General features: G+C 43.4%; 1 protein-coding gene across 1 annotated transcript in view; it reads left to right on the top strand.

Moving 5' to 3' along the window:
- The first annotated feature begins 1,483 nt into the window (after positions 1–1,483).
- Positions 1,484–14,524, top strand: part of ZNF572 (zinc finger protein 572) — a 48,728-nt gene continuing 35,687 nt past the window's right edge. The window contains exon 1 of the mRNA XM_055116943.2: positions 1,484–11,892. Within this exon, the coding sequence (XP_054972918.2) occupies positions 11,835–11,892 (58 nt within the window). The 5' untranslated portion in view covers positions 1,484–11,834. The remainder of the gene's footprint in view (positions 11,893–14,524) is intronic.

Raw genomic sequence — 14,524 nt, forward strand, 5'->3', positions numbered from 1 at the left:
CACTGACTGAGAGATGAACTTTCTGTGTGATGGCTCGTGTACTTCTAAACGTTGGGGACAGAGAGCTTTGTGAGATGGTAACCTATGATTGTCCCCTCCCACTCAAGGACATAGGTAGCAGGCTCTGTGCTGCTTCTCTGCCTCTGGGGAGGTTTGTGACCTGACTTTTATTTCCAAAAACCCACTGAGATCAACAGGATTTAAGAACAATATGATTTTTCTCTGGGTTAAGAAGAGATTTCCAGAGACTGGAGTAAGAATTAAGAGAGAGGTTGGTGAGTCCCAGGAGTGTTCTGAGGCTGTGGCTGGAAATGATGCATCAGGAGGTTTGGTTCTGGGCTGAGGTCTCCAGGTTTAGCCAGGACCTGGAGTCCCAAGTGTAGCAAGAAGCTGCAGGGACCTCCTGGGATGAGCTAATGGACATCTGAGTGGATGGAGGGACTGCTAACAGGCCGGACTCTCTGGAAACCTGGGTATTATGTAAGATCTCAGATCCCTGGCACAAACTCTGGAGGACCCAGGGAAGAGAAATTCCAAGAATGACGGAGGCAGTATGAAGGCTTGGAGTTGAAATCAAGTTAATTTATAGAAAATAGAGATGCCAGTATTTCTGGCACACCTGACTTTTGGCTTGGGATTTGTACAAAGTACAAAGTGCCAAATTAATAATAGCTAATACTTATTCAGTGTGTATTGTGTAGTAGACACCTTTTTCAGCTTTTAGTGAATTATCTATTTTAATCTTTGCAAGATTCCTTAGTAGTTTCCATGTAATCCCCAAACTAGAAATAAAGAACTGGAAACATATTCTAGTTAGATGACTTGCTTAAGGTCTCACAGCATCTCAGTGGTGGAGGTGGAATGATAAAAATAGCAAACACGTATTCTGCATCAAGCACATTTTACAGACTTTGCCTCTGTTTATTTAGTCCTCACAACAACCGAATGAGGTAGGTATTATTGCCACTCCCATTATATGGATAAACAAATGGAGAAACAGAGATCAATAATTTGCCCAAGTCTCCCAGCTCGTAGTTGGCAGACCTGGAATTTGAACTTGGGAAGATTGACTGCAAAGTCTGTGCAATCTAACCATGAAGCCATGCTTTGAAGACTCCAGGACCCACACTCTTAACCATGCTCTGCCGGATGGACCCCTGGATACTTGCAAATGACTAAGTGGTAAAACAAGATTTTAGTAGGAACAAAAGGACGGTTAGAACCAGAAGGGCTTGCTTATATCTGGAAAATGAGAATTAGGCAAAGCTCTGAGTTGATGTCCCAGATCTGCATTTAAAACTAACACTGAGCTCAAGACCAACCCACCTGCCTATAAAGGTATTAGCTCACTTTATCCTAAAATAGAAACACCAGTGCTGATCCAAGCTCTGATAACTGAAGATAGCAACTCCTTGTAGTATGTCTGAGGCATTCACCAGCTGGAGCATGTTAAGAAGAGGAGAATGGGAAGGAAGAGAAAAATTGTGTCATAAGAGAAACAATGGAAATAATTGAGAATGTGAACTTAGAGAAGAAAAGTCTGAGGTGCCTTCAACAACCCTCCAGCTCTGAAGATCAAACCATCCTTGGGTTAGCCTGGTGCTTCTTGTCCTTGACAGTCTGTTTTCAGCTTTTGGTGAAAAAGCTACTTTGGGTTCACTTTTTGTCAGTTCATGCCCTATGGTAGGCTCCCCATATACAATGAGTGGCTTTGTTTAGACCTTGATTTAAACTAATGGCAAAAACAGGTTTTGGGGGCTTTTGGATTTTTTTTTTTTAGATAGAAAATTCTAAAATTAGACTGGATATTGGATGATAATAAAAAATTAATGCTATTTTTATCGTTGAGATACTGACCTTGCAGTTATATAAGAAAATACCCCTTCTTACCCCTCACCACCTACTTTTTTTAGAAGATGTATTTTGTTGCAGGAAGTCAGGGACCCCAAACGGAGGGACCGGCTGAAGCCATGGCAGAAGAACGTGGATTGTGAAGATTTCATGGACATTTATTAGTTCCCCAAATTAATACTTTTATAATTTCTTATGCCTGTCTTTACTGCAATCTCTAAACACAAATTGTGAAGATTTCATGGACACTTATCACTTCCCCAATCAATACCCTTGTGATTTCCTATGCCTCTCTTTAATCTCTTAATCCTGTTATCTCGTAAGCCGAGGAGGATGTATATTGCCTTAGGACCCTGTGATAATTGTGTTAACTGCACAAATTGTAGAGCATGTGTGTTTGAACAATATGAAATCTGGGCACCTTGAAAAAAGAACAGGATAAAAGCAATGTTCAGGGAATAAGAGAGATAACCTTAAACTCTGACCACTGGTGAGCTGGGTGGAACAGAGCCATATTTCTCTTCTTTCAAAAGCAAATGGGAGAAATATCACTGAATTCTTTTTCTCAGCAAGGAACATCCCTGGGAAAGAGAATACACCCCTGAGGGTGGGTCTCTGAGCTGGCCCCCTTGGGTGTGGCCATCTTCTATGGTCGAAACTGTAGGGATGAAATAAACCCTAGTCTCCCATAGCACTCCCAGGCTTATTAGGAAGAGGAAATTCCTGCCTAATAAATTTTGGTCAGACTGGTTGCTCTCAAAACCCTGTCTCCTGATAAGATGTTATCAATGACAATGGTGCCCGAAACTTCATTAGCAATTTGAATTTTGCCCCGGTCCTGTGGTCCTGTGATCTCGCCCTGCCTCCATTTGCCTTGTGATATTCTATTACCTTGTGAAGTACGTGATCTTTGTGACCCACACCCTATTCATACACTCCCTCCCCTTTTGAAAGTCCCTAATAAAAACTTGCTGGTTTTCGGACTGTGGGAGGCAGGAGGATCACTTGAGCCTAGAAGTTCCAGGTTATAGTGAGCTATGAGTGCACCACTGCACTCTAGCTTGGGCAGCAGAGTGAGGCCCTGACTCTTAAACAAAAATTGGCTGGGCAGGGTGGGATCACACCTCTAATCCCAGGACTTTGGGAGGCCAAGGTAGGCGGATCATTCAAGGTCAGGAGTTCGAGACCAGCCTGGCCAACATGGTGAATCTCCGTCACCACCAAAAAAAATACAAAAACTAATCAAATGTGTAGGTGCACACCTGTAGTCTCAGGTACTTGGGAGGCTGAGGCATGAGAATGTCTTGAACCCAGGAGGCGGAGGTTGCAGTAAGCCAATATTGCACCACTGCACTCCAGCCTGGGCAACAGAGTGAGACCATGTCTCAAAACAACAACAACAACAACAAAAACAACAACAAAAACAACAACATAAAAAAAAACTAGCTATATACTTTCAAAAAGAGACACATCTAATACATAAGGACATAAAAAAGTTTAACATAGAAGGATGGGAAAAGATACAGAGATATGGCTGGGATGCTGGGGAAACCAAAAGGAAGTGGGAGTCTTCAGCACAGAGAAAGCGTGACCAGGGTTTAAGAGGATCAGTTACAAATCAGCTGCATTTTCCAGACAGCCATAACAATTCTAAACTTGCATGCACCTAATAAAACAAAAAACATAAACTACAAGGAGAAATTGTGAAACCCACCATGTATTTGAGAAATTTCAACACACGTGTCGAGTAGACACAGTGTTACTAAAAACTTAGAAGATTTGAACAACACAATTAATAAACTTGGTTTTAATGGTCTTCTAAAGAATCCTCCCCTAAATCATGTATTGAAACAAATCTCAATAAAATTCAAAGAAATAGTGGGAAAAAAAAAAAAACTTGCTGGTTTTGCAGCTTGTGGGGCATCACGGAACTTACCGACATGTGATATCTCCCCCGGATGCCCAGCTTTAAAATTTCTCTCTTTTGTACTCTGTCCCTTTATTTCTCAAACCGGCCAACGCTTAGGGAAAATAGAAAAGAACTTACGTGACTATCGGGGCAGGTTCCCCGATAGTATTTAAGATAGAAATGATCTAATACATAGAATTTGCCTTAAAATACTTCAGAGAAACAAAAGTTGGGATAGATGAAACAAGTATGGCAACATGTTGATGGTTGTTGAAACTGGGCAATGATTACATAGTTCTTTGCATTCTTTACTTTTATGTTTGAAAATCTTTATAAAAAGTAACACATTTATATGTAAAAATAAATTTATATTTATATGTAAAAATTTATATGTAAAATTGACCCATAGATATTTTGATAGGAAATACAGAGGTCACATGCCTAAAAATGACTAAAAAATTTAACAACTCATTTAATGGAATTCAGTAGCTAATACAAAGTGCAAGGGCAGGGTCTAGGTCTAGGTCACTCCACTCCATTTCTACACTTGCTTAATCTTTACCTGAAGCATCTTTAGGAACACATCCCAGGCAAGTCAAGGAACATTCTCTAAAGGAACTTTCTGTGGTCTCAAGCAAATTGCCTCACCTCAGCCATTTCTTTAATCAAGAACATCCTCATTTGTGGATACATGAAAGACTTCTCGGCACATTTATCCCCAGAAACAAGAGCTTCATCACAGGTCAGATTTAGGGTAGCCCCCAATCACATGGGAGAAATCAGCCATAGGATTTGAAACCTTGAAAATCTGACATTGAGTCATAGAAATGACCTGGTGTATAAGTGTTTCTTCTCCATTGAAGACTTGACTCTTAGTGCCTACCACCCAGCTTTGCATATAGTAGCCGTTCGGATACTTCAATTAATACAGATAGATAGAAACCCTAGCTCTTAGGCATACACACTAGTGTTCATAGTGTGCAAGCCTTTTCATAAGAAAGAGGGTAATATAATAGACATATAAACATGTAAATGCATATTGGCTTATATTTTTGAAAAGAAACAATGGAAGGATAAATCCCAAAACTAAAGGAAATGATTATTATAGAGGATTGGAGGGAACAGGATGGAGAGATGGAATGGCAAATTTTTTGGACAATGTCAGCTATTCAATATGTTTTACATGGCTGAAAAACAAAATTAAACTCAAATCAAATTACCTGGGGACATATTTTGACTTTGGAACAACGTACATGTTTTACATTTTTAAAAAGAAACAATCTCTAAAACCTGAAAACCATGGAAACAAATGAACCTAACTAGACATTAAGTTGATATAATCATGCAGGGAAAAGAATCATTTCAAAACACGTTAAGACTCAGTATTTTGACTGTATAGTCATAAAGCAGTGTTCTTTTATAATAATAATATTTCAGATAGTAATAGTTGACATTTCAAATAATAATATTTGAATATGTAAAATATATATTTATCTGTTGTGAGAATTACAGTATTTATATATCATAAGATATATAGTAAGATCAGTGATCTTATTTATCGTATATAAATTTATTGTATATACATTGTAAGATCAGTGATTATGTTAATGAATGCCATTGGGATTCTAGACTTTAAGCATAGGAGAGATACAGTATAGAATCAGAGAAATTGTTAAAATTCTGTAATATTAAAAGTTCTGGGTCTGGTGCCTTGTGATCCTTGGCTTCTCTCTCTCTCCATGGGCCATTTCCTCCTGCAAGACCTCTCCGGTGGGTTCACGGGCTGCTCACAGCACAGTGGTCTCAGGATATAGACAAACTTCCTTCATTGTAGCCGGCTTCCAAGAGGCAGAAAGCAAAGCCACCGGGCCCATGAAAGGCTCTGCCTGGGAGTAGCACAGCATCACTTCCAGGCCCTGCCCAGCAATCCCAGGGCCTGCCCAGCTTCAGGGGGTGGTGAAACAGACACCACCTCGTGATGGAAGAGTGGCAAGGTCACAGTTCAGGAAGCTATGCAGGAGGGGACATACTGTTGTGGCCAACACTGGAAAATACAATCAACCACAGTGAAGTGGTGGATAACGGAGCAGGTCCCAGCCTCCCCACCAATGGCTCAAACAGGGCTTCTGACTCCAGAAACAACAAGGAATGGCAAGTTCCCAACCCACTGGCCACCTGACATGAGCTTATCAACCCTTCTAGATCATCAAGAGGCTTTCAGAACTCTCTTGAGTTTCTCCTGATTTACAGACACACTTTCATTTCCCCTGAGGGTGGTATGAGTGAGTGGGCAGCATCAGGTAGCTGAGAGGGAAATTTCCAGCAATGTCTGCACTAGAAAAGACTGAGCTTGAGGCCCTTGTGCTCCAGGAAGTGCTGCCTGCAGCTGCTGCTAAGGGAGAAGCATCAGGGGCAGGAAACCATCCCTCAGGGCCACTCCACTTGCTACTCCATCACCCTGCAGCCAGAGTGGGACAATGAGACGGAAGCATCAGGAAGCCGTTGCTCCAGGAACTCAGGGAAGGTGGGGGCACAGGAAGGACGCTGGGATGGAGGGGCACAATTTCAAAGGAACAAATGTTGCCTGAATGCTTCGTCATCCTGGCAGCTTCTCAAACATGTGGGGACAAGCAGCCTTGTGGGCACAGCGCCCATGCTCAGAAAGTTCTAGGGATGGATTCGTGGGTGAAGGAGAGCGAGTTGGGACTTTGAGGCAGGATCGTGGTGGGGGAATGGAAGGCCTGTGGACAAGGAGGACGGGGCTGCAGGCCAGGACACACCTACGAGTAGAAGAGTCCTGCTGTTAGGTTAGATTTCCCTAGTTGCTCTGTGGGCCCACACACTCACAAAGGTGGTGAAGGTAAAGAAGACAGGCTGAGACTCCATTCCGCGCTGACCAACTTGGCCAGTGAGGCTGGTGTAGGAGGTGACTGGCCTCTGCCCTCACCTACCTCCCACCAGCAGTGAAGGACTTCACTTCCACCCTCCTCGCTTCCAGCCAAGCCCGGCTTCTCCATTTCAGCTCTGTCTCACTCCACACTCAGAGGCCAGTGGAGGGGCCAGATCAGGCTAAGGATGCCGGTGGGAGGTTCTTTTGGAGAGAAGGCAAAGAGAAAGAGGAGTGGGAGAAGAAAGACGTTTCGTTCTGAGCTTTATCTAGCAGGGGCAGGACCAGAGGCAGGGGTGCACCAGGCTCAGACTACACTTAGCCGAGTTCTGCAGAAGAAATGCTGCTTTGTCTCCATGTGGCCTCTACCCTGGCCTGCTCTGGGCATCTGAACTAACATAAGGACACTTGCAGAGAGATGGCCCAGGTTTTAGCAAACCTTATTAACTACTACTGCATAGTTCCACCCATCTTTACTAAGCCTTCCAGACCCCGCGAGCACTGTGGCCCCTGCTGGTGGCCAGATGTCTCGGATGCCTTTCATTTTTGCTTGCCAAGCCTACCTTCCCCTTTTGTCTGACAGCACCTCCCTCCATTTCTTGTGGGAGGAAAAAGAGGGCCACCTCTCATGTACTTTATGTGGTCCCAGTCAGATCCCCTATCGTGACGCTCCATGCTGTGATAGGCAGATGTCCCAGGCTAGCCAAAGAACTCCATCCCCTGGGCCTAATGACTGATTCAGGTGGGTATCGGATGTCAACTGGGCCAATTGGGAACTTTTCTAATCCTTTATATATGGATGCTAGAGGAGATTATGTGTGTCTTCCTGGAAAATCAGATGTGGTAATGACTTCTATAGGCCTAGGTATACTGATGAAGCCTGCCTGAGACCCAGAGGGCAGCACAGCCAAGAGATGCAGAGACAGAGAGAGAGAACTCATGACACCATTTGAGTCCTCAAGGAAGCTCCAAAGAATTAGCAAAAGCTCAGACTTTGTCCTCAAGCCTTCCTCAAGCACCGGTATCCAGAGCTCTCTGTCAAGTAACAGACAGCAGCAAAGATCAAATCAAGGATGTTGCCTCTCACTCAAGCCTGTTTCTTCGGATAGACTCAGGACAATTGCATTTAAATTGAGACACTGGGGCTAAGCAGAGTGTGGACGTCAGTAAATAAAGTTTTTAGGCTAAAAGCATGCCAAACCAGATTTTGTCTTTAGTTATTTGTGCATGAACTGGACCGGAAGCAAATATTCTTAAAGCCTACGTGGGTTTCTTAGGGAATTTTACCGCCCAGGAAACTCTAAGTCTGACTTGTCAAAGCCCTGGAGCCAGGAGGCTGCCGGGGCCCCAACCATGCCCCTGAGGGAAGGAACTGTAAAAGCTCTGCAGCCCCTCCCCACCCCTCCCAGGGCCATCGCCTAAATGTCTGCTTCAGATGGACAGGGGAGAATCTTCTGGACCATGTCAGCCAAGGGAGGCTCTCCTGGAAAGTACAACCAGGGTTGCCAGATGGGCTGACCCAGAGATTCGCCTGCTAACACAGAAAAAAGACTTTTTAGCTCCTGCTCAGCAAGATTTGAGCATTGATATGGACCTGAGTAACTTATACGTGTTTTCTTATCTTTTTTCAGAATGGGAAATGTTATTGCAATTTTCCTATACAGAACCACTGTAAAGTATGGGGTAAGGGAGAGCTTGGGGGTAACAGAGTGATCCAGCTTCCCCAGGAGCTCCTCCTGGTCCCAAGTGCTTTTCCTGCAGGTGCTCCTGATCTTTGCACGGAATCGAGGCGTTTGGGCCTTGTCTCCCTCAGAGAGAGGGTAGATGTGTCTGTGAGGAGGACCCACAAATATCTGGTGGCCAAAAGCATGGACAGTGGCAGACACTGTTAGATGTCACTCAGTGCTAGTTCCTCCCTCCTTTTAGACTAAAAAGACACCCCATTTTTGGTCTGGGCATGGGCAGCATTATTTCCAGCCTCCCTTGCTGCTGGGTGTGGCCAAGTTCCCAGATAAAAATGAGCAGAAGAGAGAGAGGAAACTTCTGGGTCACGCTTGTCAAAGAAAAAGGCATTTCTTCCGTTCCGCTTCCTCTTCCCACCCTGCTGCTGGAATTCTGATGTGCTTGTGTCCATCTTCAACCACACAGGCAAGGACAGTCTCAGGAATGGCCAGTTCTGTGTCAAAACTCCTGAACCTATAAACTCAGCTGTTCTGAAGTCCTATTTTTTTTTTCCTTTGGGGGCTTTTGTAAATTCAGCAACTCTGTCTGGGAAAGTATAGCAATTATATCCTATAAAAATTACTGTGATACTGGAAAGGTATAACACTAATAACCTTGGGAAGCTATAACATTAAACAGTAACAATTAGAATGAAGAGAATAAAGACACAAATTTAAATTCATAGTGTACTGTATTAGCACTTTTATGACTGGTTTTAGTAGTGCAAGTGGCTACAGCTTTTCAGGTGGATTATAGCACTGGTGAGAAGAGACCTTTCTCGATCTTATTCTTGTGTTCTCACTCTTGTTCTCCTTTTCACTGTAAAATTCCTGAGAGAATTAGCCAAGGATGCAGAATATGATCAGAAATCTGGGGCCATAAGAAGCTGGAGCAGCAAAACACATTCACAGTGCAGCCAGCCCTTGGCTCCCAGAATTCCCAAAACAAGTGTGCTCCCTTCAGAAATACAGTCCTTGGAGTAGGAGACTAACAGAGCTAAGGTGCTCATTTCCACTATACTATAACCTGGTTTTGCTATGGAATTGTATCATCATTTCAGAAAGAATTTATGCCGACAACTCATGCGCTTAATTGAAAATATGCTCATAGACCTCCTCGTGCTTTTTGAGTCACAAAACATCAGCAGCCTCTCTCATACAGAAGGAGGAGAAAACAGAGTGTGTATCCTTCACATGTGTGAGCAGTATCTTCTCTCTGGCTCTTCAGGGTCTCAGCAAGCCATTTCCCCATAGTATAATAATTTCGGTAATCAAAGTGACATTCTGTGCATGTATTGTCACTTCTTAAGGTGTTTAGAGCATGCCAACAAATCTGATTTATTAGATTCATAGTTTTAATTATTTGTTTATCTAAGAGCTTGATTACAAATTTGTAATGAATGCTTAAATGTCTGGGGAGATTTAATGCGAAGTTTTGTGCTTTTGCTGATTATGTGTAAATAGTGAATAAATATTTAGAATTGTTAAATGCTAAATATTAGAAGAAGTGTTGTTTATAGATTAATGAGTTAGCACATTCATAAAAGACAGGTAACAGTGACTTTTTCTCTCTGCATTAATAACCACTCAGACATTAATGGGTGTCAGTTTCCTTATCCATGCGGAGAAGGGGTTGAATTCAATCATTGCTAAGTTTTCATACATCTCGAAAATGCTGGATCATAATGAAAACTCAGAAACTCTTTCGCTCATGTTCACACCAGATTTTTACCATCCTACAACAACTTAGACCTTCAGCATGCCTTTCATTCTTTTATAATATCACAGCTGCCTCTGTGTAAATAGACTGTCAGCATTACATCAAGGCACATGTCTGATTGATAGGTCTACCAGGCACCCTTACGTACAATCAAAACTCAGCCTGTCTTGAAGATAATTACCAGCTTCAGCACATCTCAGCTGCTGTCAATAAATTTTCTTGTGTGTGCCAGCTTCCTATAGCAATGGAAGAAAACCAGAACTGCCCACTTCTTATGACATTTTCCATCAATTTTTTACAAAGCCTGAGCATTTGAATAGTGCTTCACTGTTTACAGAGCAATTTCCCTTTCTCACAACCATCCTCATTTTACAGATGAAGGATCTAAAACCTGAAAAGAGGCCAAATGATTCCTCAAAACCATGCAAGTACGAAGTAGCAGAGCAGATCTCAAATCCAGGTGTGTCTGACTTCCAGCCTAATGGCTTTTCTTAAAAACACCCCCAAACTCTTGGTAACATCTATGCAATGAAAAGGGTTGTCATGAAAACTGCTTCCCAGTTTGTTAAATTTTTATGCAGGTCTCCAGTGTCAGAAATGCTGAGTATCACTAATCTCAAGACCTTCTCTCTGCTATATGAGCTCTGGCAGAGCTTGTCTCCAAGGGCTAGACAGGAAAAAAAAAAATCTGGGTTCAATTAAAATATATCAATAAAGAGAACTAAAAGGAGCTCCAAAACGTTGCTGCCCTTCTGCGGGCTGTCTGTGTGTAATGCTGGCTCCTTCACTCTTTTATGGCACCATGATTGTGTTTTACCCTCCGACCGTTAACTGCCAACTGTTAACTGTTAACTGCCCAAGGTTGCCCTGCTGATGTCATGCCTGACCATATGACTTGCTCCAGCCAATGAAATGTAAGCAGAAGTGACATATGCAGCATGACCAGTAGAAGCTTTGAAGAGCTATTGCCAATTTCCACCCTCTCTCTGGAAACTGTCATTAGGGTTAGGGAAACTGTCATGAGATCCGCATATTTCAGATAGAGGCTGCTTGCCTTAGTTTGGGCACCTAATGAAAAAGACATGGAGGCCAGGCGCGGTGGCTCATGTCTGTAATCCCAGCACTTTGGGAGGCCAAGGGAAGTGGATCACCTGAGGTCAGGAGTTCGAGACCAGCCTGACCAACATGGCAAAACCCCGTCTGTACTAAAAGTGCAAACACAAAGGGAACTGCGTGGCTTGTTTCTACCTGAACATTGTCAAGTGATTTCATCCTTTGAAACACAGGTGTGAAGTGTGTCCAGCAGTCTGAGAACAAGAAGAAGAAGAAAATCTAATCCTTCAGGGTGTCTGTGTGCCAGCCCTGCTCTCAGCACTTCCCATGTGGAACTCCTTTACTTCTCCTAACAACTCCATCATATGGGTTAGACTGTGATTGTTCCCATATTGTTGGTAGGGAAACTGAGGCATGCAGGTGTTACAGAGCTGTCTCAAGCAGCAAGCTTTCTGGGTGGTTACAGAGTGGCAGAGCTGGGGTATCCCATGATGTCACCACACTGCTATATGGAAAGGAACATTAATCGAGCACCTATGTGCTTGATTCTCTTAATTCTGTGACTGAACTCTCAAAACACCCTGGGTAAGCACTATCATCTCCTATTCTCACAAGTGAAAAAACTGGGATTCAAAAAAATTAAGTGACTTACCAAATATTACAGAGCTAGTGAGCCAAGACTTGAACACTGAGATGGAATTCTACCTTTTAAGGTGGCTAAGCAACAAAAGGATGTTCCTTTCCCAAGGGGGTAAGAAGCAGTGGCCATGTTCAGCACAATTGTCCTATCACAGGTTCATGGCAGGGACCGAGCAGTGAGGATGGGCACTGCCCTGTGTCCTAGCAGATGGCTGCCTTCTGGCTCCCCAGACTTGGCCAGCAGCCCTTCTGTCTTCATGCCATGACCTATTTTTGTTCACCCAGTTAGTGTATGGCCTATTTCTTTCCTTAAGAATTACTTCATAACTTTCACAGAGTAATAGCACATGCTGAGCACAGCATTCATGAACTTGGACACACGCACACAAAATGTCCCTTTAAATTCACAGAGCAATATCTGAGATCCAGGTAGAAAGACCAAAAGGAAAATTAAGAACAGACTCTCAGACCTGTCTTCCCTTTGCATTCAGGTTGGTTTCCTTTTTACAACTGCCCAAGTCATGAGTTCATAGGGCCTGGATGGCTGTACCGGATTGCTCTCCAGCTGGTCTCTCTGCATCCAGAAATTTCTACAACCTACTGGGGTAAAATCTTTCTCAACCCTGCTTTTCATCATCACATCTTAAATACCTCGAGTTGGTTCCCTATTGCCAAAAAAAATCCATTGTCCATGTAGGGTTCTTCTGCCGAAACGAGGAAGGAGTGAGTTAAATGTTGGTAGGTGATGTAGAGATAGTAATTAGGCAATGTAATTAGATGTTGTTGAAAGAGCTGAGCTATGAAATGCATTGTGATAAAGGGGCTGCCTATGTAAGTAAATGGGTATAATGAGGTGTAAAACTCCCTTTCTCTCTCTCTTTCTGCTTCATAAGCCTTTCTGCTTCTCAAGTCCAGACCTGCTGTTTTTGGGGTTTCCTTCCAATTTTTTTGCTGCTTCCCTGGGGCCTTGGCTCTTGGGCCTGCTGCCTCTTCCCACTCTACACCTTTGGATTCCTTATCTTTGGCTCCACCTTATTGCTCCATTCTCCAAAGACAAATCCACAAGGCATAGGATTTTACAGAATATGGGGTTACAGAAACAGCATAGGGAAGTGTAAAAGCCTAGAAGCTTCTTACAGACGCAGCCCCTTGTCTGTAGCTCCTGACTCCCACTTAAATGTCTGTTGGAAGCACCCTGGGGTAGCAGAACCCAGCTCAGAAGATGGGGCTTATCCACCATGCCTTTTCCTAACCTGACACCCACCCAGATAATCTTTTCAATATGCAAACTAGAGCGTATCACCCCCTGCTCAGAGCCTTTCTGTGACCTCTCATTTTGCTTCCTGGGACTCCTTGCTCCTTAGCTAGATCTCCAGGTCCTCCGTGATCAGGTCTCTGCTCTTCTGCAGCCTCATCTCTGCCATTCTTCACCTTCTGTGCTCCAACCCAATCTGGTTTTCTTCTCATGCTTTGAACACCCCAAGTCTGTCTGCTTCAGGAGCTTCGTACTGGCTAATCATTCACCATAGCATACTCCCATCTATACGGCTGGCTCTTATATTATGGGTCTCAGCTAAAATGTCATCCCTTTAAAGAGACCTTCTTGGACCACCCCAGCCATTCTCTATCCTATTTCTCTCTTTTATTTTCTTTGAAGCACTTACCCACTTTCAGAAACTATCTGGCTTGCTCATGTGTTTGTCTCTAGATTGTCTACTTCCCCTGCTAGACTATACTCTCCACAAGAGAGCAAAGCTGTGTCTGTTGCATTCACTGTTGTCTTCCCAGAAGCAAACAGCATGCTGGAGACCCTCAAATACATGTGAAATGAAGGGACACCTTGTGTTATTTCACCTGTTTCCACCTGGTTCCCAAGTGGCAAGCTTGCATTGAGGTTACAAAGTGGCAAAGCTGGGATATCACATGATGTCACCATGATGCTATATGAAATGTAACATTAATTGAGTACCTATGTGACCAGTTCTTTAATTCTGTAAGTGAACTCTCAAAAAACCCTAGGTAAGTATTATCAACTCGAACTTTAACAGATGAGGAAACTGGAATTTTTTAAAAAATGACTTAACCAAACATCACAGAGCTGTAAACCAGGATTTGAATGGGTGAACTGCACTCAGCCTGCATCTCAAGTCAGTTTGCCTCTTACTCCAAGAAGCCACAGTTGATCCTGACCACATCACATATGAGTTGCCTGGATTGCAGTCATTCATTCACTAAGCATCTTTTAGGAGGTCACATGCCAGGCACCGTGTTAGGTAATGATTTCTCCAAGTCACAGGAGCCGTGGTTCTGACTTTAGAAAGTTTCTCATCTGATGGGAGGGCAGGCAAGTAAATCAGTAAGGGTGGTCCCTGTCGGGACACTGGTTGAGAAATACCCAGGGACACTCTGGTTGTGAAATACCCAAAGTGCAAAGTGACAGGGACTAGAGGCATCTCCACTGGACCAGAGAGCTCTGGATTCGTCTTGAGCTAAGTCTCTGGAGGTAGGTGTCAGCTACAAGGAGAAAAGCTGTATATTTTGAGATATGGGATGCAGGGCCTTTTTGTTCCATAAATAAGAGAACTATGGTGTGAATACCACATGCCCTGGGCTGAACTAAGTGGGCTCTAGGGGAAGGTATACTGGGCAGGGAGTTTGGAGAACTGGTTTCTGTCTAATCCTTCTCTAACTCTGTGACCTTGAATGCATCATTTCCCCTCTGAGTCTCAGATTCCCTTTCTGGC

Source organism: Pan paniscus, chromosome 7 (genome assembly GCF_029289425.2).
Source record: "Pan paniscus chromosome 7, NHGRI_mPanPan1-v2.0_pri, whole genome shotgun sequence".
Classification (NCBI taxonomy): Eukaryota; Metazoa; Chordata; class Mammalia; order Primates; family Hominidae; genus Pan; species Pan paniscus.